The sequence below is a fragment of the Podarcis cretensis genome, assembly GCF_951804945.1.
Source record: "Podarcis cretensis genome assembly, chromosome: 3".
Lineage (NCBI taxonomy): Eukaryota > Metazoa > Chordata > Lepidosauria > Squamata > Lacertidae > Podarcis > Podarcis cretensis.
In genome coordinates this window covers 16,077,003-16,098,980 of record NC_137172.1, presented here as the reverse complement: position 1 = coordinate 16,098,980, position 21,978 = coordinate 16,077,003, and the positions used below count along the sequence as shown (strand labels likewise).

Sequence of the window (21,978 nt, the reverse complement as noted above, 5' to 3'; positions counted from 1 at the left end):
TTTCCCTTAGGAAAATGCTTGAGAACAATAATGCTTAAGGGGATAAAGGCAGATTAATTAATAGAGGCATTGTTGGTGCCTGTGTTCGGTTGCTCCTATTTGCGCTCTAATTATGCGATAGATGTGCTCTTTTATGGAGAGGTCTAGCACACAGCGTGGATAAAGCACCCCTTCCATCGTAACAGTATCTATCAAAAGAAAGGAATTGGGCTTAAGTCTTGCTTCCATTTTTAGACCAACAGTAAGCTGAATGTGTAATCTGCAGAGCAACCCTATGCATATCTGTTCATAATATAAACTCCCTGATTGCCATAGTAGTGTTTGTTTTACTTTGGCACAATCTGCCCTTGAATTTGGTGTGAGTACTGTCTTCGATATCCAGTGTGTATTGTAGGGCAGTGTCCCCAGTAGCCTGATTTATACTGGGACTAAACCATGGTTTAGTGTTGCAAGAGCAAGCCAAAGTGAACCCCAGACTTGAACTCTCCCTCCTCTCCTTCTAGCACAGACATGAGGACAAGATAGAAAATTTCTGCTTCTGTTTCGGATGAACCGCAGTTTGACATCCAACCCTAAACTGATTAAGTTTAAGTATGGTTAGTTGAAACAAAGTCAACTTCCTAAACTATAGTTTGGCTTGTTTCAACAAACCATACTTAAGATTAATCACAGGTTGTCAGGTTCTGGTGGCTAAAAAGGAACCAAAAGTTTTCAACCTCCTCTTCATGGCTACATTGGAGGGGGAAGTTTGCCAATCTGAAGCTAACTTGGAGATATCCTCACAATCCAAGCCAACACACTGTGTTGGGTAAAAGTGTACCTTCCCCCCCCCCCTTCCTCAGAGGGAGCTGTGAAGAAAAACAGGTTTGCATGTTTCCATTGTGGCTGATTTGAACTAGAGAAAAACCAGATGTGAAGGACGTCAGTTTACTAATGCTCTTAACAGCATCCTCACACTTCCACTCTGGAATCCCCAGAGCAGTTTGGCAATTGTGTTTTAATTCTGGGGAAAGTACTGGTGGAATACAATGAGGCATGGACGTATATAAACATACATACATACATACATACATACATACATATATATACAGTCATACCTCGTGTTGCGTTCTGCTCTTCTTACGGACTTTCAGCTTACGAATGTGGCAAACTCGGAAGTGTTTACTTCTGGGTTCGCTGCATGCGCAGAAGTGATATGTGCGCTTTACACATGTGCAGAAACGCTTGATTGTGCCCGCACATGCCTGGAAGAGGCACTGTAGTTGCGGACTTTTTGGGTGCGAAAGGCACCCCGAAATGGATTAAGTCTGTAACTAGAGGTACCACACTCTCTATCTATCTATCTATCTATCTATCTATCTACACTACCTGATGCTGAAATGCAAGTTGCAAAGCTGGGCATACGCAGTTGACTGATTTATAAAAGGATTTCTATATGCTGCTATTCTGGTGGAGTACCCAAGTGCAGTGTACCACATGATTACAACAATATTACATTAAAAACCAAATTAAAATATACAGGGGAAAGTCGCAAAATTCACCCAGTAAACGGAGAGTAAATGCAATCCACAATCTACAGCTGTCTGGATGAGCATAAACTTTTTATATTACCGGTGGATCCGCCACGCTCAGGGTGCCTTCCAGATCTCTGTGGGAGGACTTTATAAGTCAACAGCAGAACCTTAAACTTGGCTCAGTAGCAAATTGGCAACTGGAGAAGCTCCTTCAGGAGGGCGATAGGGTGGACCAGTAAGCAGCACGCTGCACCAGTTGCAGCTCCCAAACAGCCTTGGTGAAGGCCAACACAAAGTGCATCACAGCAGTCTTATCTTGACACTGTGGACATGTGATATCGATCCAGGAGTGGCCATCATTGATGTACCAGCCACAGTTGGTAAAAGATGCTTCTAGGTGCTGCAGCTACCTGGACCATGATGTCTTCAAGAGCATCCCCAAGCAACTTGCCTATTATTTGGGCGATGGACTGGCTCTTAAAATCTTACGTCTGTCATCAGCGCTGCCAGGTAGAAGGCAGGTGGTTTGTGCTATGAACACTACAGCTGCATGCGCTTTCACATCTAGCGGGGATGAGACTGCTAAGGGATGTGCCAGCTTGCCTTAACTATGACCAAGAGGCAGGTTTCTTCTCCCCCCCTCCTCCTTTTTTATCCCCGAGGAGAACATAATGCTCCAGTTGTCTTGGATACACGGCGGTGTATGTAGCATTGTAATCAAATATAGGCCGTCTGTAGTTGCATTTTGGGATTTAAATCTGACCTCTGATCTCAACAGCAGCTCTGGTGAGATGGGCAGCGTAATGTAGCACATGTGTGGAAGTTGCTGAGAACAAAGGGAAAGGGAGAGAAGGAACAAAGGTAACTCTCTTTTGCTCCTCGCCTCTTGGATTTTCCTTGAACATATGCTTTAAATGGATGAGTGTTTCAGGGGCCTGATGGCGGAGCCAAACAAATCTCTCTCTCCTGTTCATTGGTCTGCCTCGATTGGAGCGTTTAGACGTTGGAATGAAATTCGGCGTTCAGTTGGGGAGTCTGTGTTTGAGTTCAGGAGCCATCCCAACAGGCTACACCCATTGCGGAAATTATGTGTTTGGTTGGGATGGGCAAATCTGGCCATTTTGGTTTCTTCCAGTCTCTCTCTCCCCCCCCCCCCCCCGAATCTTAACTTCAGTTCTTCACATTTCCCCATCCGTTTGCATTAAAAAATATTTTCATCAGCATTATAATACAGATTTCTCCTGATACACATGTGTGTATGCAACTTTGCCTAATATACACATTTTGTGGAGCAATTTCCCCTAAATTTCAGGTGTTGCTTTCACTAATATGTGCCTTTTATTGGACACCTTACTCCACCGCATGCATTTTTGTATACATTACTTCTCCAGAGAACTGTCTTGCAAAATTCGAAGAATTGTGAGTTTTGAAGGATGGGTGTGCTTCGGTTTTTCTTGTGTTGTTTCAGAAGCATGAATAGGCACATTTATCTTTAAATGAGAAATGAAACAAATTTCTCTCCTCACTCCTAGCACACAGGTGTTGTAATGAGATCTGTGCCAAATGTCAGACTGAGATTCTGTGTTCCAGGTTCGGACACCAGCTGAATCTCCACACCTGGTTTGGAGGTTGTGGCACTTGGGAAAGAAAATAAAGATTCAGAATGCCTTGTTGTGAGATACCAGAAGGCCTTTGGATGATGATTGTGATTTAGTAGCATAAGAATTTTGTGATACTAAAGCCTTTTTTTAAAAAAAAATACTGTGATCCTGTTTGCCCAACTGCTTTAAAGGAAATTTAGAGAAGTTCATGGAAGAAAAGTCTGCTTCGAAAGTGTTGTATTCCACCGACATATACTTTTGAGTCGACCCATTGAAAAGAATGGAGCAAACTCAATCAAGTTCATGAATTGAGTGGGTCTACTCTTGAGTACGTCTGTTGGTAGTATCACTCAGGAAAGATTGTCTCGCAGGAAAGATTGTCTCACATACCCAACAGTGTTAGAAATTAGACAGTTGCCAGGCATGTTTTGCACTGGCCCAATTGCAACCATGAGGAGATCTCTGGGTGCAAAATGCCCCTTAGAGAAGGATCTGAAATATTTTCCCTTGAAGCTTGAATTTGTTTTATTCTGGATTGTTCTATTTGATGTTTTAATGTGTTGAGATTTGTTCTATAAAATATAAAGCGGTATAGAAATGAAATCAATAATAATACTAACAACAAACTTCATTGTGGAGGAAAAAGGCACCTAGACATTCCATTGTGGCAACCGTAACCTAGGTTTAATGTGCCTTTGGCAATTAGATTAGATCTCTTGTGTTTCTGACATTGATACCCAATCCATCACTGTGCTCTGCAGGTGAGGGTTTCCTGCAGATACCACCTAAACTTGAACATAGGAAGAGCCTGCAGGATCCGGCCAATGACCCATCTAGTCCAACATCCCATTCTCACAGTGGCCAGCAAGATACCTGTGGAAAACGCATTAGCAGGGTTCGAGCACAAGAATTCTCTCTGCTCCTGTGATTTTGAGCCACTGGTACTCAGAAGCAGGGGACATGCTATGAAACATGCTATGTCCAACTATGAAACGGAGGTTGAATGCTGTTCAGCAGCGTAAAATAGTCGTGTCTGTTTTTACGCAGACTTCCTCTCTCTCTCGCCCAGGAGGCAAAACAGGTTTTATGGGATGTCAGATCATAATGACAAGTCTAGGAATAACCCTCCTCCGCCTCCTGATTCCCCGCCCCCACCTACACTCTCATGCAGGTACACACCCTAAAGAGCATTGCAACATAATGTACTCTGGTATTAAATGCCAAAGGTTTAAGTTCTGGCGTAATGAGGCCGCAGTCCAGCCGTTCAGAGGCAGATTAGAACGTGCAGTGCTGAAGAAGCAGGAAGCCAGAACACAACTCTATTTAGTAATGCTGCGAGTTCTCTTGCTTCAGTTATCCCCTCTTTATCCAACACGCTTGCTGGCTGATTTGACTCCTATACAGACAAGGATGTGTGAGGGTCCCGTACTCAGAGCCGTCTTGTACAGTGGGGATTTCCCCCCCCCCCAATTGGGGAGAAATTCCACAGTGAAATTTTATTCATAAAATAAATTTGCAGCTCAGTACAGTGGTACCTCGGGTTACAGACGCTTCAGGTTACAGATTCCACAGGTTACAGACTCCACTAACCCAGAAATAGTACCTCAGGTTAAGAACTTTGCTTCAGGATGAGAACAGAAATTGTGGCATAGTGACAGTGGGAGGCCCCATTAGCTAGAGTGGTACCTCAGGTTAAGAACAATTTCAGGTTAAAAACGGACCTCCAGAACGAATTAAGTCCTCAACCCGAGGTACCACTGTAAACGGGTTCGATAACCGTCCGCCTGGGCAGTTCCAAACACCTGACATTAACAGTTTTTCTCTTCATAATAATAGCAACAACTATTATTATTAATTTATTATTTATACCCTGCCCATCTGGCAGGGTTTCCCCAGCCACTCTCTCTATATAAGGGAAGGACTTGATCGACTTCTCTCAACCTGATATCTCAGAGGGGTCATGTTGGTTGGGGCTGATGAGAGTTTTAATCTGACAACATCTGAAGGGTACTGGCTTCGGGAAGGCAGGCTAGGTAGGCACGTCATCTTGCCCATTCTAAATTAGCTTCATATGATCCCATGGTTTAGCTTGGGAATGTGACACAGAAGCTCACATCCTTTTCCAAGTGCTCTAGCCACAGTTTGCCATGTTGTCCTACCAGGAAAGCTATTGTCAGTACCAACTCATGTCATGGTTTGAGGCAGGTTTGCAAACTATAGTATGGAGGTTAGTGCCAACTAAGTTAGCCAGTCTCCAAACTAGGGTTCGTCAGCCCTCTTCAGACCATGGTCTAGTGTTTAATGGCCTTGGATCATGGCAAACCATGGGTAGGCAACCTAGGAATGAGTTGGGAACCCACACTTGTGGGGCAGAATGTACAAAGGCTGTTGAGAAAATTGGAATAAGATGTTTTAACTGGGCTGCTGTTTCTTAATCTCAGTGTATCTGCCTCCCTCCACCGCCGCCCAAATCTGCAGTATGTGTTTCTGAATTGTGTGTGAAATACTCTCAATGTTTAACAAGATTCTATGCAAGTCCTTAACAATATATGGGGGTGGTGATGTTGTGCCATATGATATTTCTGGATGTTTGGGACAATGGGTTGTCCCCAAAGTGTCCCTTTTATGAATGGAAGGGCTCCTCCTGCTCATGGAGGAACTGAGATCTAATGCAAGATCCTGCTCGAGAAAGTAGGGGGATGCTATTTACACCCATTCATCCTGCAGCCCCCGCCCTTGCATAACTACCTATGCTTTTTGGGCAGTTCTCTCAATCCTATGGAGAAACGATTGCGAGTTGCACAGCCTCCATTCTGCATGGCAAAGAGTGGAATGCACTAGGTGCCCGGGTTAAAATTATATCACTGTTGTGGGTTATGGGCGGTTTTGGGAAAGGTGCCTGTACCCTCATCTTGGTTCCCCATCTTTAAAAAAAGTGAAATAAAAGTAAACATCAATGTACCTCTCAGGTTTTCAGTTTTGTTTTGTGGATGCCCAAGATATAAGGCATGTAAAGGCATTGCGTGCTCTGTTTGCGTATCAGCTGCCTGTTAGCCAGGTCTGAAGAAATCGCTTTGCCATTGCTATAGAAACCTTGCCTTGATTAGATGTCATAACTCTGTTTGATTCACACTGATATGGCTGTGGGTTCCCACTGTGAAATGAAGACAGGTTTCTTTTTATATATGCACAGAGAATATAAATTCTGCTGCTTTATAGCTTACCAAATGCTTAAGTGGTTTTTGATGCAGAATTTAATTAAAGTAGTTGCAGGAAATAGTAAAAAAAAAAAAGGTATCTTTTTTTCTATGTGTATATGTGTTTGGACCATAATCTGAAAGTTTAACACATTGGTGGTAAACCTTTTTATGAAATATTTTAATTTAGAGAGAGCTTGTATATCGGGGAGCTTATATCTCTCCAGGCAGCAGCAATCTGTCCCCGTGCTTACAGAATAATTCGGTGTAGGCAAGGCAAGTCATCCTTGATGGATCTGAACAATATTGAAGGTTCAGCTTTATTTGGGCCTTGCTAGTTGACATTTTAAATGCAGTAATTGCCTGGTTGTTACTTTGTGGTTGCTAGCGATCCAACCATCTTTCTTGGAGTTGTCTTCTGACTTCAGGACATGAAGAATACTGGAAGTGGAGAGAATTTCTCTTGCAACAGAGAAACTTCATTTTCATGGCAGCGTGTGTCCAAATGTTACCTATTCCCAAATCTTCAGCATTGGTGGATGCTGCACATAATTGTGGTTCCACAAGCACCGTTGGTGACTGATGACCCTCCACCTCAAACTACAAAGCTTCTTGGCCTGTTGAGTTTTCAATTTGTGTGTGTGTTGATGTTTTCAATTGTTAATCATATTTTTATCTGTTTTAACACTTAAGTGGTTAATTTGAAGCAGAAGTCGTTATAGTGCAAGCACAAAACGGCTCTGGATATTTGTGTGTCTGTGACGTCATGGATGCTGATGTCATGGATGCTATCCAGTCAGTGCCTTCCACAGCTAGATGAACGCTTCTTCCTCCTCCGTTTCATTTCCAACCCTACTGCAGATTTGCAGTTTTTCTTTCCCAGAGCTTGACTACATAGCAAAGAAAGCGAGAGCTCTTGGAATTTTGCCGCCCTCTTTCTTTTATTAAAATAAAGCGCAACCCGTGATGTCCATCTTTACCTGCCAATGCCGTAGTAGTGAGTGTGTTGCCACTGAGCCCCCCAAAATTGCATTTCCTTCAGAAATGGCAGGCCAGCCAATACCACACTTTCTGTATATTCCTGCCTTCCAATGAGCTCAAAAGAGCTCACATTGAGCTTTTGCCATGAAAATGCCCCCCAGTGGGAACTGGCGTCTCTGATTCAGCCACCGCCAAAGGGGGATGGTTAAGAGCAACCCACCATTTTAATACTGTTTATGAGAGCAACAGTTTACGACGCAATGTATCAAATATTAATACGAGGAACAGAAAGGAAGGCAAAGGACTTGTTCCTCTTAATGGCGCCTGCAGGCAAATGAATACACAGTTGCCAATAAGCGAGTTGAGGGTGGGTGGGTGGAAAGGAGCCGAGCAAAGATGGCCCGAACAGTATCGCCTTCTGTGCACCCACCGCTATAATAAAAAAATATTAAATTTCAGGTTGGTAGTTTATTATGCACTTTAATTCTCCAAAAAACATGGAGCCATCCTCTCAGGAAAAGGGTCGTAGCTCAGTGCTCTCTGCACACAGGAGGTTCTGGGTTCAAGACTCCTCCCTGAAAGCTTGATGTCAGGGCTGGAATCAGGCGTAGGTAAGCAACATAGCAATGCATCACTCCAGGCCAGTGGAGTTATCTCTTTGTTCAAGGGAACAACCCTAAGCTCTGGCCTAGTGGTCTCAGCAACTCTTCCCAGGAGGTGTTGTCCCGATGAAACAGTTGCGAGGACTGAAGGTCCCCGCCTTCCCAGTAGCCACTAGGCCTCCACCTCTCCAGGGCCTTTCCCACGCAGTCTCAGGCCATGTCTGCGCACAGTCATCCTCTGCTCTGCCTGCCTAATTTCTCTCCATGTTATGGGAAACCAGGGGGAGGGGAGCTGCTCAAAGAACGAGACTCCCTGGTTTCTGCAGCAGCCTGTCTCCACTCTGCCTCTTGGCCAGCCTCCGAGTCGGAGTCTGAACTGCTCTCTGCCACGGCCTCTTCCTGCTCACTAAAGCCTGTTGCCTCTTCAGCTTCTGACACCACCTCCTCCCAGCCTGCTCTCTCTTCTCCCTCTGAACGCTCATGGTCATCCAGTCCCCTGGCTCTGAGCCTTCTTCCCATGAAAGTTCCCTGACAGGTGCCTTCATCCAGCCAGTCCATGGCACTTGGAGACCTGTTTCCAGTTACTTTCAACTAGGGTTGAGGAACCCAACTCAGCCTGAGGACTGCATTCCCTTCTGGGCATCCTTCTGGGGACTGCATAGCAGTGGTCAGGCGAATTAGACGCAAAAATGGGCAGAGGATGGGATGAAATTTTCTACCTTGTACAGTGGGCTAGTTTCTGCGCACCCTATCAGATCCTTCTCTGTCCTCCAAGCAAGAGGCCTCATAAGAGATCAAGGACATGTTCCAGCCCAGGTAGAAAGGAGGCTACAAAACAGGGTTAGTATGACCATGGGAGAGTCCTGAGGGCCAGATGGAGAGGCCAAGAGGGCCGCAATCCACCCCTGGGCCTGAGGTTCTCTCCCAGACCTCTGGTGCTGCTGTAAATAATAATCAGCTGGGCGGACCAATAGTTTCGTTCATCTATAAGGCAGCTTTCTACTTCAAACCATGATGGCTATACTCTGTCTCCACTGTATGTTTCTGAATGCCAGTTGCTGGAAACCACAGGAGAGGAGAGATAACGCCAAGGTTGCAGGTTCGATCCCCGAATGGGGACAGGGGCATTGCGGTTGGTTGGACTATATGATCCTCAGGGTCGCCTCCAATTTTCTGATTCTATTAATTCCTGTGCTTGGATCCTGTGTTCAGAATGCTGAACCAGGTGGGCCCCTGGCCTGATCCAGTAGGCTCTCCTTACGCTTCTATAAAAGCTTTTTCCCCTGTTTCTAGGCCAACAAGATTAAATGGGTCCAGTAACTGGAATGACTCCGGACAAGAAAGCTGAAACGCCGGGGGCAGAGAAATCCGCAGGGCTGCGGCACATCCAAAGAATGGGGAGCTTGCCGGAGGCGGTGGATGCGGCTCGGCCAAAGGCCACAGCCGTGGATAGCGAACTGGCTGACGACGAACTCACAAACTTGAACTGGCTTCATGAAAGCACAAACCTCCTAACAAACTTCAGCCTCGGAAGTGAGGGTCTTCCGGTGGTTAGCCCCCTGTACGACATCGAGGGCGACAGTGTGCCATCCTACCCTTCTTCCTGCTACTCCAACCCCGAGAAGAAATCAGCCACATCGAAGCCCCCCTATTCCTTTAGTCTCCTCATTTATATGGCGATAGAGCATTCGCCCAACAAGAGCTTGCCGGTGAAAGAAATCTACAGCTGGATCCTGGAGCGCTTCCCGTATTTTGCCACGGCCCCCACTGGCTGGAAGAACTCGGTCCGGCATAATCTTTCCTTGAACAAGTGTTTCCGGAAGGTGGAGAGAAGCCACGGCAAGGTGAGAACTGGGCGCTTTTTGCTCTTCCTTTTGTTCTTTTTTTTAAAAAAACAAAAACCGTAACCAGTTTGCTTTGCTTGTTGGTTTAAGGGAAAATATGGTGGAACTTCCTTTGATTCAGACGTTTTGTTGGAACACACAGACACAAACCATGTCTTTGCTGCCCTACAATTTTGAGAGGGGGTAGCCCTGTTCAGTTCCCTGCAGTCAAACCAGGAAAGAGTATTTTGACCCTGTCCAAAAAGACTGACACTTTCCTTCCAGGGGAGTGCAGCCCCATCCTGACCAGGCCGCCTTCCCACCTCCTGGGCTGGAGAACGTAGAACATGTAACACCTCTGTCTTTTCAGAATACGGTTTCAGTTTGTTGCTCCACATCTGGTCCACCCATCAGTTCCTACAGGCACCCATCTAGCACCCTAGGCACCTAGGACTAGTCTGAGGTCAGCAGGTTCCAGGAATCCTTTTCGTTGTGTGGCTTTGTCGGGTCATCTTAGTTTGCTTGGGAACCTGGATGAGAACTAGGAGGCTGAGAGGCAATGGGTAGGGAGATGCTTCAGATTCTCAGTATTTATTAGCCATGCGCAACAATAGTTTGATTTGGTCTGTTTTTGCAACTGTTTTTCTTTCTTTTTTTTTAGTTTGCCATGGTAAAATTGAAAACAAATCGGTAGAATCGAAAACAAATTGGACTTCCACCTAACTTTGCCCGCCTCTCCAGAGCTTGTAGCTGCAGTATTGGGAGCAAAACTCAGGCTCGTCTTGCTCCCCAGAAACAGATGGAGTCTTTATAGCACAGCCTTTCTCAGTATGGGGCCTTCTCAATGTCTCTGGGCTACAACTCCCATCATTCCTGATCATTGGCCATGCTGGCTGGGGGCTGGTCGGAGCTTGGAGCGCAATAGCATCAAGTTGGAGAAGAGTGTTGTCGTGCATAGGGCGTGAGAAGGACTTCTGCTAGGTGTCCTTGTTTAAAGGAAGGATCTTGCAGTTCAGGGGAAGAAAAAGAAACTCCACTTTGGAAGAGTTTGTTGGCTTACGGAGACCCTTGTAGGTCTGTCCATGAATGGGCATCGTGCAAGGAAGATAACTTACCCACAGCCAGTGTTTGAAGCTCCCATTGTTCTAGGCACATTTTGCGACATGGAATTTCATTAGCGCGAGCCTGTGCTGGGCCCGGGGGTAACCCGAGAACTGCGGTCCAGGTCTGGTCCAGAATCCGAAGGTTCCACTAGGAGACAGTCCGACAGGGTCAAGGCAGGACACGAGGCAGGAAACCAGGCAATGACAGGTACAGGATCTCAGGCAGGGTCTGGCATACAGCAATGTTGCTCCTGTAACATGGGGTGGGGTCCGACAGCCTTTTATCTTTGTCAGGGTAATGGCTGGTCCTGATCCCCCAGTGACTCACCTCCCTGTCTCGCCCGAAGGCGAGCACTCCTTCTGCGAGTACTCAGGTCTCTCCTTCTCTCAGACCTGAGTCTCTGCATCTCGGGAGACGTTGGTGGGTTGTTAGACCCAGAGGCCGCCTCAGCCTCTCCTAACCCAACTGGTAGTGGAGCAGCTGCACGTGATTGCCCAGCAGAAGGCAACGAGGTAATCCCCGCATCTGGAGCCAGGGCAAGCTCAGGCCCCTGACTTGGCCCAGCTGGTGTCTGTTGCAGGGGAACCTGTGCAGACTGGGGCTCTTCAGGATCAGGCCCCAGATTTGGTTCAGATGATGCCTGAGGCAAAGGATCCGGTGCAGACTGAGACTCCTCTGGTTCCGAGCCCAAACCCGAGTCCCAGACCATCCCAGAGCCGTTTCTGAGCTCTGCACCTAAGATTTCAGATTAAAACTGCATAGTGGAAGGAAAGGAGGACCTTTTTCTGCCTCCCCACTTCCAGCTACTCTCTGAAGACTGGAGAAGAGACCCTCTTAAAAATATTGGGGTGGGTGGGCAGGGGAAGGAAATGAAGATAATGTTTTAGATGCAGTTCATTCATTTTCCACTGTATTCTTGTTGTTAAAGAAAGCATGCCTTGACATTCCATTGTTGCGTCCATAACCTAGGATGAAGGTGCCATTTATCTCCTAGCTTTCATATATCAGTGTCTAACACTGCCTGCGGCAGGTAGCAGGATACAAGGGACTGTCTCTAGTAAATTGAGATCATTGGAACAGGTGCCATCAATGTCTGCGTCTGTGTATTGGTAACCAAGGGAGTGGACAGGCACCCTCTTCCTCCCTTTCTGAACACTGATGACTCAGTAATAATTACACGCGAGCGTAAGACATGCCGCAGAAGTTAATATCGGTGCCCTGCTTGCCCACTCTTGCTGTTTTCCTTGCATTGGTACCTGCCCAGGTGACTCAGGCTTTTGCCAGCTCTTTTGGGTGTACCTTTCAGAGCCTGTGCGCCCTGGGGAAGGATGTGGTTGTTTCAGAACAGCTGGAAATTGCATGTTGCGTCAGCCCCGCTTCCTAAAGTGAAAGAGATTAGTTATTTGAAAGTTGTGCTGTTTGCGGGGGGCGGGGCGGGTGGGTAGAGACAGCTTAGCGTGTGAAGTATGGACTCAAATAGCAGCCTGGTTTGTGTTGCCATGGCAGCATTTCCTCTTGCTTGGCTGGCTTGCGAGAGGCTGCCGCCGCCACGATGCAGAGGTTGTGTTCCTGCTGATCCGGTGGTGTGCCATTTGCTGGGGGTGGGGGCGGGCAGGAGAGGGGGGAGGGAGGAACCTCTCTTTCCTCCGTCTTTTTTTTTTTTTTAAGCTCAAGCACGAAGGCACGTACAAGGCACACGTGTGTGCGTGTTGATGCAACCCAAACTCAGGAGTATGAAAGGGGAAGAACACTGCCGCTTTCTAAGTTGCTCTGCAAAACCGGTTTTGGAGTTCCTCACAGAGGATCTGCTTATGCAATGGAAACAGGATACGTGCGCAGATCAGATCTGCTGAAATAACACAACTCGGCTTTGTTATATAGCCAGGGTAGCTGTCTGGAGCAGGGCGTGTTTCTCACCTGAGGGCCGTGCTTCTGCTAAATTGGACCCAGTTTTCAGGTCAAATGTAACTTTGGACCCAGTTTTCAGGTCAAACACAGATAAAAAGCTGCCTTCTACGAGCCAGGCCGTTGGTCTGTCTAGCTCAGTATTGTCTACTTCTTTAGTATTTAAGGCAGGAGTTCCCTCTCTATGCTATAGATTGAGCATGTGCCCTACCAGTGTGGCTGGGGCAACCCAGTCAGATGTTGTTATTTAGTCGTTTAGTCGTGTCCGACTCTTTGTGACCCCATGGACCAGAGCACGCCAGGCACTCCTATCTTCCACTGCCTCCCGCAGTTTGGTCAGACTCATGTTTGTAGCTTCGAGAACACTGTCCAACCATCTCATCCTCTGTCGTCCCCTTCTCCTTGTGCCCTCAATCTTGCCCAACATCAGGGTCTTTTCCAGGGAGTCTTCTCTTCTCATGAGGTGGCCAAAGTATTGGAGCCTCAGCTTCAGGATCTGTCCTTCCAGTGAGCACTCAGGGCTGATTTCCTTCAGAATGGATACGTTTGATCTTCTTGCAGTCCGTGGGACTCTCAAGAGTCTCCTCCAGCACCAGAATTCAAAAGCATCAATTCTTCGGCGATCAGCCTTCTTTATGGTCCAGCTCTCACTTCCATACATCACGACTGGGAAAACCATGGCTTTAACTATACGGACCTTTGTTGGTAAGGTGATGTTTCTGCTTTTTAAGATGCTGTCTAGGTTTGCCATCGCCTTTCTCCCAAGGAGAAAGGCGTCTTTTAATTTCGTGACTGCTGTCACCATCTGCAGTGATCAACCCAGTCAGATAGCAGGGTATTATTATTATTATTATTATTATTATTATTATTATTATTATTACCACCACCACCACTGGTCCATTGCTCTCTCGTGCAGAAAGAAGTGTGGACATAGGGGTGCAAAAGTGGCCAAGATCTGAACTTTAAAGCAAGCCTATTTATTGCTCCCTCTCCTTCCCCTGCTACTATTGGCTTCCAGGTTAAAAATTGCCAAGCCTGTCTTTGCATGTTTGGAACTATGATTTGTAAAAGACCAGTAGTAAACAGTGCAAGTGATGCAAAACCTACTTATTTTGCTTTCCCATGGAGTGGAGGCAGGGTATGACAGATGCTCAAGAAATGTTCACTTTAAGAAAAAGAAAGTTGGTTTTATTTTCTGTTTTTGGCAATGTGAAGATGCTAGGGGCGAGTCAGGAACTTCCCAATGCAGTGTGTTTCTGCAGTTCATCTTATTTAGCTAGCTGACGTGTGCAGCCTGCCTGCCTTGTTCATAGACTTTCTAGAAGCTGAAGGGTCCTTGGAGTTCATCTTGTCAACATGAAGTTTTTCTCTACCTGTTTATATTGTGGTTCGAGGAGCCGATCCCCGCATAGTGGAATGAAACACAAGGACACGTGATATAAGGTTAATGGGCAAAAAAGGCCACAACTTTATTGATTACAGCAAGTGAAAAGGTATTGGCTTAGGCATTGGATTACGTCAGCTGACTCCACCCACTTGGAGAGGGGTAAGTCTAAAACAGGGGGGTTTATTCACCAGTAGGTGGAGCCTGTTGATGCTAATCCAACTATAAGCTCTCCCCTGATGTCACCGAGGGTTGTGCCATGGCCTCCCGCCACACAGGCATCGGACAGAATAGACGACCGCCGGATTCCTTTAACGGAATACCCAAAAATTGAAGGCGTAGGCGATGGCCACACCTAGCCCTTCGACACCACAACACATTCCAGTGCCTAACCTACCCACCAATACCACGAATGTTGTGACGATTGCTACGAGGTAGATGAAAAAACCAAAAAGCCTAATGCCAAATGGAAAAATTCCTACCAGGCCCCCTGGACAACCAGGGCGACCAACCTAAGGTCCATAGCAAGGCCAAAAGAAAACTGAAACCCTGCTCTAAGGGAGTGGAGGGCGGGTGACTCGCGACGGGACGACGAAAAGTGAGGCCGGGAGGCTGGCGCCACAGCAATTTAGGCTGCTGTACACGCCCCCTTGAAGGCACCTGGTTGGGTGCCTAGCCTTGGGCGTGGGCGCCAGCCAGGTGAGTGGAAGGCAGGGGGCAAACGCCCCCTGCTTGAGGCGGAGTCCGGATCCCGGCCACAACCACTCCCCTCTCTTGCAGGGAGGAGAGTCTTTCTCATCACTGCTACAAAAATGTCTGCTTGGACAAAGCATCACATTTTGGGATTGGGATCGCAGCTTCTGCAAAGTCAGCTTCCCTTGTAACACACAGGTGTTTCCTTCAAGACAAAGGCTTCTATTTCCAAGCGTATTTAGAAATAACAGCCACTGAAAGTAGACTGACTTATTTCTGATAACCTAGGCAAGGAGCTGACCTGCGAGATCCTTTATAGCAGCGGTAGAGAGCCTACAGCCCTCCAGAAGTTGTTGGACTCCAACTCCCATAAGCCCCCATCAGCATAGCCAATAGTTAGCAATTGTGGGAGCTGCGGTCCAGGAACAAATAGCTGAGTTCTAAGAAGTACATTCAGGGGAGTGATTTCAGCTTCACCTCTGGTGATGATGAACTCGAAGTGACTGGCCAGGACGATCGGATAAAGCTATAATACTTTCAGGAGATGAAGTTGCCTTCCATACCAAGTAGGATGGAGTCTTAGGTGGTAGCCTTTCATAGCCAGCCACCTAAAACCTGGATATCCCAGGGTCTGAACCTGGGATCTTTCACAAACAAGCCATATTATCTGCCACTGATCCCAAGGTAGGCAACCTGGTGCTCACCAGGTGCTGAAACTCCCATTGCACAACACGGATGCTGGCCGGTGTTGGGTAGTGGTTACAGGGTCAGTCTAGGACCTTGTAGACCAGGGTTCAAATCAGTGGAGCTCACTAGATGGCCCTAGGCCCCAATCACTGCCTCCCAGCCTAACTGAGCACATGGGGTTGTTGCTGCAGGGATTATTTTTTAAAAAGACCATTTTTAAATTAGCTTTTCAAACTTTATAAATTCTTTTAAACAACCATCAGAACATGTATCTCATATTAGTTGACTTCCCACCCACCCTTCTGTTTTGTTCTTTTCGTACCTTAGAAAGCTGCTATATTACTTACATTTTAGCCATTACATATGTTAATCATAAATGATTAAACTACCACTATCAGCTGCTATACTTTAAATCCTGCATAACCATGATATTTTTTGAAAATATTTCCATTCTTCAAGAATTTTTTTTTCATTCTGTTCTTTATTTATCACAGTTAAGTCTAGCCATCTCAGTATATTCAATCATCTTTGTTCACCATTCTTCTTTCGTTGGGACTTCATCTTTTTCCATTTTTAAGGGTTGTTTCAGGATTTAAAGGAGGTGTGGAAGCACCATGGACGCTACTTTGAGCTCCTTGGAGAAGAAATTTGGGATGCAGATGCAGTTAATTAAATAAATAAGAGCTGCCTCAAGCACCCAGAAGAAAGATCGAGATGCAAATGGAACGAATGGTTGTTATTTTGAAACAGGCTCCGTTAATTCGTTGCCTGAAGAGAAAGAAGCCCATAGCACCCTTTTCCACACGGCCTTTCCAAATGAGATACCATTAGAAATGCAAGCAAACCTGCTATTAAGAAATTACGCTATTAATTGTATCCATTACTGCTTTCAACACTTCTTAGTTTTTCAGCGATGGTTTGCTTCCAGCAGGCGCTTTGAAGCAGAATGGTTGAGTTACGCACGTAAATCCCTCCTCCTCTTCTTCTTCTTCTTCTTCTTCTTCTTCTTCTTCTTCTTCTTCGATCACTCATAGCTGAGTAAGACTGTCTTCCATTAACAGTGAGTCCGTAAGTGACTGTGGAGGCCAATTCTGGATCCACACGTCCTTCCGCAGTTGGGGACATAGGTTTCCAGGCAGGATCACGGTGAGGGTTTGCCAAGCGTGCCTTCCGCTTAGCACGTTTCTCCCTTTCATCCTGAGTTTGAACATCTTCAAAGCCCATGACACCTTTGGTAAAGGCTGTTCTCCAATTGGAGCGCTTGCAGGCCAGGGTTTCCCAATTGTCGGTGTTTCTACTACATTTTTAAGATTTGCCTTGAGAGAGTCTTTAAAGCTCTTTTGTTGACCACCAGCATTACGCTTTCCATTTTTAAGTTCGGAATAGAGTAGTTGCTCTACCCCTGTGTAAAAAGAAGGCGGAGGCTGCCTCAGGCAAGCCAAAAATGTCTTATCTTGCAGCCTTGAACATCATCACAGACATTAAAGCTTGGTTCAGATATTTATTTGGTTCCTGAATACGAAAAGCCCCGCTCAATCAGGCCAAAGGCCCATCTCATCCAACATCCTGTTCTCACAGTGGCCAGCCAGATGCCTGTGGGAAACCCACAAGCAAGACCTGGGGCAACTGCCATCTCCCCACTTCTGATGCCCAGCAATTGTGTTCAGGGGCAGAATCCCCCAGCAGTGGTGGGAGGAGCACACCCATCATGGCTAGAGGCCATTGATAGCCTTAGCTTCCATGAGTTTCTCTGATCCTCTTTAAAGTCACCCATAACTACCATTGTTTTACGTAGGGGGGAAATACCCCCTGGTATTTGTCTGGTGCACACAGAATGCGGCATGTGTCTTGGGGAAAGGGGTGGATTTGAAAGTGGAGGGCGAGGAATGGAATGGAGTATCCCTGCTGGAAGGGACGCAGGTGGCGCTGTGGGTTAAAGCCTCAGCGCCTAGGGCTTGCCGATCGAAAGGTCGGCGGTTCGAATCCCTGCGGCGGGGTGCGCTCCCGTCCTTCGGTCCCAGCGCCTGCCAACCTAGCAGTTCGAAAGCACCTCCGGGTGCAAGTAGATAAATAGGGACCGCTTACCAGCGGGAAGGTAAACGGCGTTTCCGTGTGCGGCTCTGGCTCTGGCCAGAGCAGCGATGTCACGCTGGCCACGTGACCCGGAAGTGTCTCCGGACAGCGCTGGCCCCTGGCCTCTTAAGTGAGATGGGCGCACAACCCCAGAGTCTGTCAAGACTGGCCCGTACGGGCAGGGGTACCTTTACCTTTACCTTTATCCCTGCTGGAACCCTGAACAGGAGCACTGCACACTGTAACACATTGTTGCAGACCCCACCTATAAGCAGCAAACCAGCCAGAACAACTTCCAGCAAAACCAGCATTTGGGCCACTGTCTCCCTTGCTATATTTTTGCCTGATTTTGGGTTGTCTGGGAACAAGGGCAGGGCACGGCTTTCTCCGTGTACTGAAGCCCACCCATGGAAAAGTTCAGCTGGCCTGCTGCTTTCTATTTTCTGTGTTTAGGATGTCTGTTAAGAACATGGTGTTCTAACAAGGGTTTGCGGGAGTGTGTGTGTGAGAGAGAAGGCAAATTCTATGCCAAACCTATCAGATAATTTATCTTAGACCCTGCTGTTACAGAAGTTAGAATTGTCGTTTATCCTGGCTTCGGGGCAGTGGAGTTCGTGCCCATGGTGGGCAGGACCAGGTGCAAAAGGGGGGGCAGCAATGGATGTCCGTTTTCTCAATGTGACGCAGGCTACTTTCTACACCTTCTCTGTTCTCCATCCTGGAGAGCAAGAGGCTTTCATAGTCTTGTAGATTTGGAAGGGAAGAAGAAGAAGAAGAAGAAGAAGAAGAAGAAGAAGAAGAAGAAGAGGAGTTTGGATTTGATATCCCGCCTTTCACTCCCTTTAAGGAGTCTCAAAGCGGCTAACAATCTCCTTTCCCTTCCTCCCCCACAACAAACACTCTGTGAGGTGAGTGGGGCTGAGAGACTTCAAAGAAGTGTGACTGGCCCAAGGTCACCCAGCAGCTGCATGTGGAGGAGCGGAGACTCGAACCCGGTTCTCCAGATTACGAGTCCGCCACTCTTAACCACTACACCACACTGGCTCTCCAACCCCTTGCAATGCAAAGATCTCAGCAAGAACATCCATAACAGATGGCTGTCCAACCTCTGTTCAAGGCCACATTCCAGCCAGTCAAAAGTTTTTGCAGAGGGTGCAAAGCAGCTCTGGCGAGGGCGGTGATTGGAGGAGGTATGTGATTTGGGGAGGGTCCTGAGAGCCTGGTGGAGAGATCTGCGAGAGCCTGAGGTTCTCTAGGTGTAGACAACACTGATGTAGAGGGACCAGCTGTCTGGCTTGGCGTGAGGCAGTGTCGTGGTTCCTCTGTTGCTGTAAAATCGAACAGTATTCAAAACAGTCATGTTTCTTAGGGTTTGGATCAGGATTGCTGATGGTTTCATGCCTTGATACTGTGGCAGGTGTTGAGTAGGGTGTTTGGGATGCCATGAAACATACAAGGTTTTCCGTCGATCTGTCGAGAAAGATGTTCTCTCAACTGGCAGCTTGACCCTTCTCCTCCCGCTTTTTCAACTTGCTTCCTGGATCTGATGGGAAAGTGTTTGGGGTAGGGGGCTGGGGATGGAGTTTGCAAACAAGCACTTATTTCCCAACATCTGGTGCTGTGCAGATGTTGTTGGAATTGCAGCTTTCCTCAGACGCTGCCAGCATAGCCAGAAAAACACCTGGAGGGCAACACCTGTCCGTGTGCCTTTCTGAAGGACCATCCCTATCCCAAGGAACCATGTAAAGTTGATATTCCCCCCCCCCCCAGTGTGGTGGGTGTCAGGCAGAAGCTGGTGAAAAAACCCATCTTAAGTGCTTGGAAGTGAGTAGCCTCCATGTTTTAAAAGGTTAACCTGCGCATTGGCCCCATTAAGTACATAGGATGGCTGTGATGTTGCAGAAGATTTGGTAGAATCTTGGTGTGTGGATGAATGGCAGCCTTGCTCAACCTGGTACCCTCCAAACATTGCTGGACTATAACCCCCTAGCAGTGTTAGAAATTAGACAGGTGACCAAGCGCATTTTGCTACTGGCGCAGGTCCAGTTGCTACCATGTGGAGATCTCTGAATGCCAGGCTGGTGACTGGCATCTCCATCTGGCTGGAGCAGGTAAGAAGAAGAGCTTATTTATTGCATTTATTGTTGTTGTTTAGTCGTCTCCGACTCTTTGTGCCCCCATGGACCAGAACACGCCCGGCACTCCTGTCTTCCACTGCCTCCTGCACTTTGGTCAAACTCATGCTGGTAGCTTCGAGAACACTGTCCAACCATCTCGTCCTCTGTCGTCCCCTTCTCCTTGTGCCCTCCATCTTTTCCAACATCAGGGTCTTTTCCAGGGAGTCTTCTCATGAGGTGGCCAAAGTATTGGAGCCTCAGCTTCAGGATCTGTCCTTCCAGTGAGCACTCAGGGCTGATTTCCTTCAGAATGGAGAGGTTTGATCTTCTTGCAGTCCATGGGACTCTCAAGAGTCTCCTCCAGCACCATAATTCAAAAGCATCAATTCTTCGGTGATCAATTGCATTTATAGTCCACCTTTTTCCCAAGGAGTACGATTCACACACACCCCTCCTCAGTTAATCCCTACAACAACCCTGTGAGGCAGGTTAAGAGGCTGCGACTGGCCCAAGGTCACCTAATGAGCTTCATGACTGAGTGGGGATTTGATCTCTCAGGTCCTAGCCCAGGCATAGGCAAACTCCGACCCTCCAGATATTTGGGACTAAAATTCCCATCATCCCTGACCACTGGTCCTGTTAGCTAGGGATGATGGGAATTATAGTCCCAAACATCTGGAGGGCTGGAGTTTGCCTATGCCTGTCCTAGTCTGACATTCCAACTGCTACACCACACTGGCTTCCTAGAGTCCTTCTGTGATGGGGCAGCTCTATAAATTAAGTAGGTAAGTAAATATGGGGAAAGGAATATGTCACCTAGAGAAGGATCTGAAATGTTTTCCTTGAAGCTTGTATTTGTTTTATTCTGGGTTGTGTTATTTGATGTTTTAATGTGTTGTAAACTGCTTTGAGATTTTTTTCTTTAAAATATAAAGTGGCATAGAAATGATATACCCGTATATACTTGAGTATAAGCCGACCCGAATATAAGCCGAGGCCCCTAATTTTACCACAAAAAACTGGGAAAACTTATTGACTCGAGTATAAGCCGGTTCACCACACCACAAACCTCCCGGTGGGCCGGTGTGTGACAGAGGGGGCTTCTCTCTCTCCCCCCCAGCTCCTCCCACCCCCCTGCCTACCTAGGGTGTTGCCGAGAGGCAGAGGTTGGTGGCGGCAGCGACTGAGGAAGAACAAGCAGCCCGAAATTGCTCCTTTTAGGCTGCTCGTTTCTCCGCCGCCACCGCCGACAGTGGCAAAGGTGGAGGAGGAGGAAGGAACAGCCCAAAAGGGACCCTCACTCGAGTATAAGCCGAGGGGGGATTTTTAAGCATTAAAAATGTGCTGAAAAAGTCGGCTTATACACGAGTATATATGGTATATATATAAAATTGCAAATTCCACAGGAAAAAAAGATGCATAGACATTCCATTGTGGCAACCGTAACCCACGTTCAAGGTGCCATTTGTTGATTAGCTGAGATACCCGAGTTTCTAACACTGCCTCGTGGCTGCGGCAGACTTTGAAGTGCAATTTGTCAGGCTTGGGGTGCAAGTCTGTCTCAGCAGCCTCCAGCCTGCCGTGAGCATATTTCATCTACGACCCAGAGTCTCTCAAGTACCAAAATTGGCAGTTCATCGTCACACGTTTGCAAACTGGATATGCTACTGCCTTAGGACTGTTTCTCTGCAGGAGCTATCCTGGAATGAGTCGGTTGAGAAAGTGGTGGTTCTGTCCTCTGACACGGCTTACGCGGACATGCACAAAATGGGAGAAGTCCTTCGTAATAAGCACGGGTGCTTTTGTTGTTTCCTAGGTGAATGGAAAAGGTTCTTTGTGGTGTGTGGACCCAGAATATAAACCGAACCTAATACAAGCCCTGAAGAAGCAGCCTTTCCCCTCTGCCTTTTTTTATACCCCACCAGCATCACCACTGAGGTAGGACTCTAAACACAGTGCAATCTGGGATGGGTGGGTGGTGGAATGCAGATTTCCGTCTAGATCAGTGTTGTCCGCAGGTGGTGATACATTTTTTTTGAAAAAAATAGAACATTGGTTTTGGTTTTGGTAAGTCTAGAAGAGAGTCAGCCATAGCTTAGTGTGAAGAAGGTCCTAGGTTCATCTCCAGACTCCCACACCCTTCTCCAAACATTGTAGCCCTGCAAAGCCATTGCCAGCCAAGATCAGGCAACGCTGGGATGACTCTGAGTAGGAGCAGAGGAGAAATTCGATTCTCATTGAATGGTGAACTTGCACAGAAATTCGATTCTCAGTGAATGGCGAACTTGCACAGAAAT

General features: G+C 47.1%; 1 protein-coding gene and 1 long non-coding RNA gene across 3 annotated transcripts in view; one reads left to right on the top strand and one right to left on the bottom strand.

The window, feature by feature from the left end:
• Window positions 1-21,978, top strand: part of FOXN2 (forkhead box N2) — a 52,992-nt gene that overhangs the window by 11,309 nt on the left and 19,705 nt on the right. For both annotated transcript variants that reach the window (XM_079968856.1, XM_079968857.1), the window contains exons 2-3: window positions 9,189-9,739; window positions 21,498-21,619. In XM_079968856.1, coding sequence (XP_079824982.1) covers window positions 9,203-9,739; window positions 21,498-21,619 — 659 coding nt within the window. In that variant the 5' untranslated portion in view covers window positions 9,189-9,202. The remainder of the gene's footprint in view (window positions 1-9,188; window positions 9,740-21,497; window positions 21,620-21,978) is intronic.
• Window positions 1-21,978, bottom strand: part of LOC307211979 — a 50,808-nt gene that overhangs the window by 20,869 nt on the left and 7,961 nt on the right. The gene's annotated exons all lie outside the window — the stretch shown is intronic.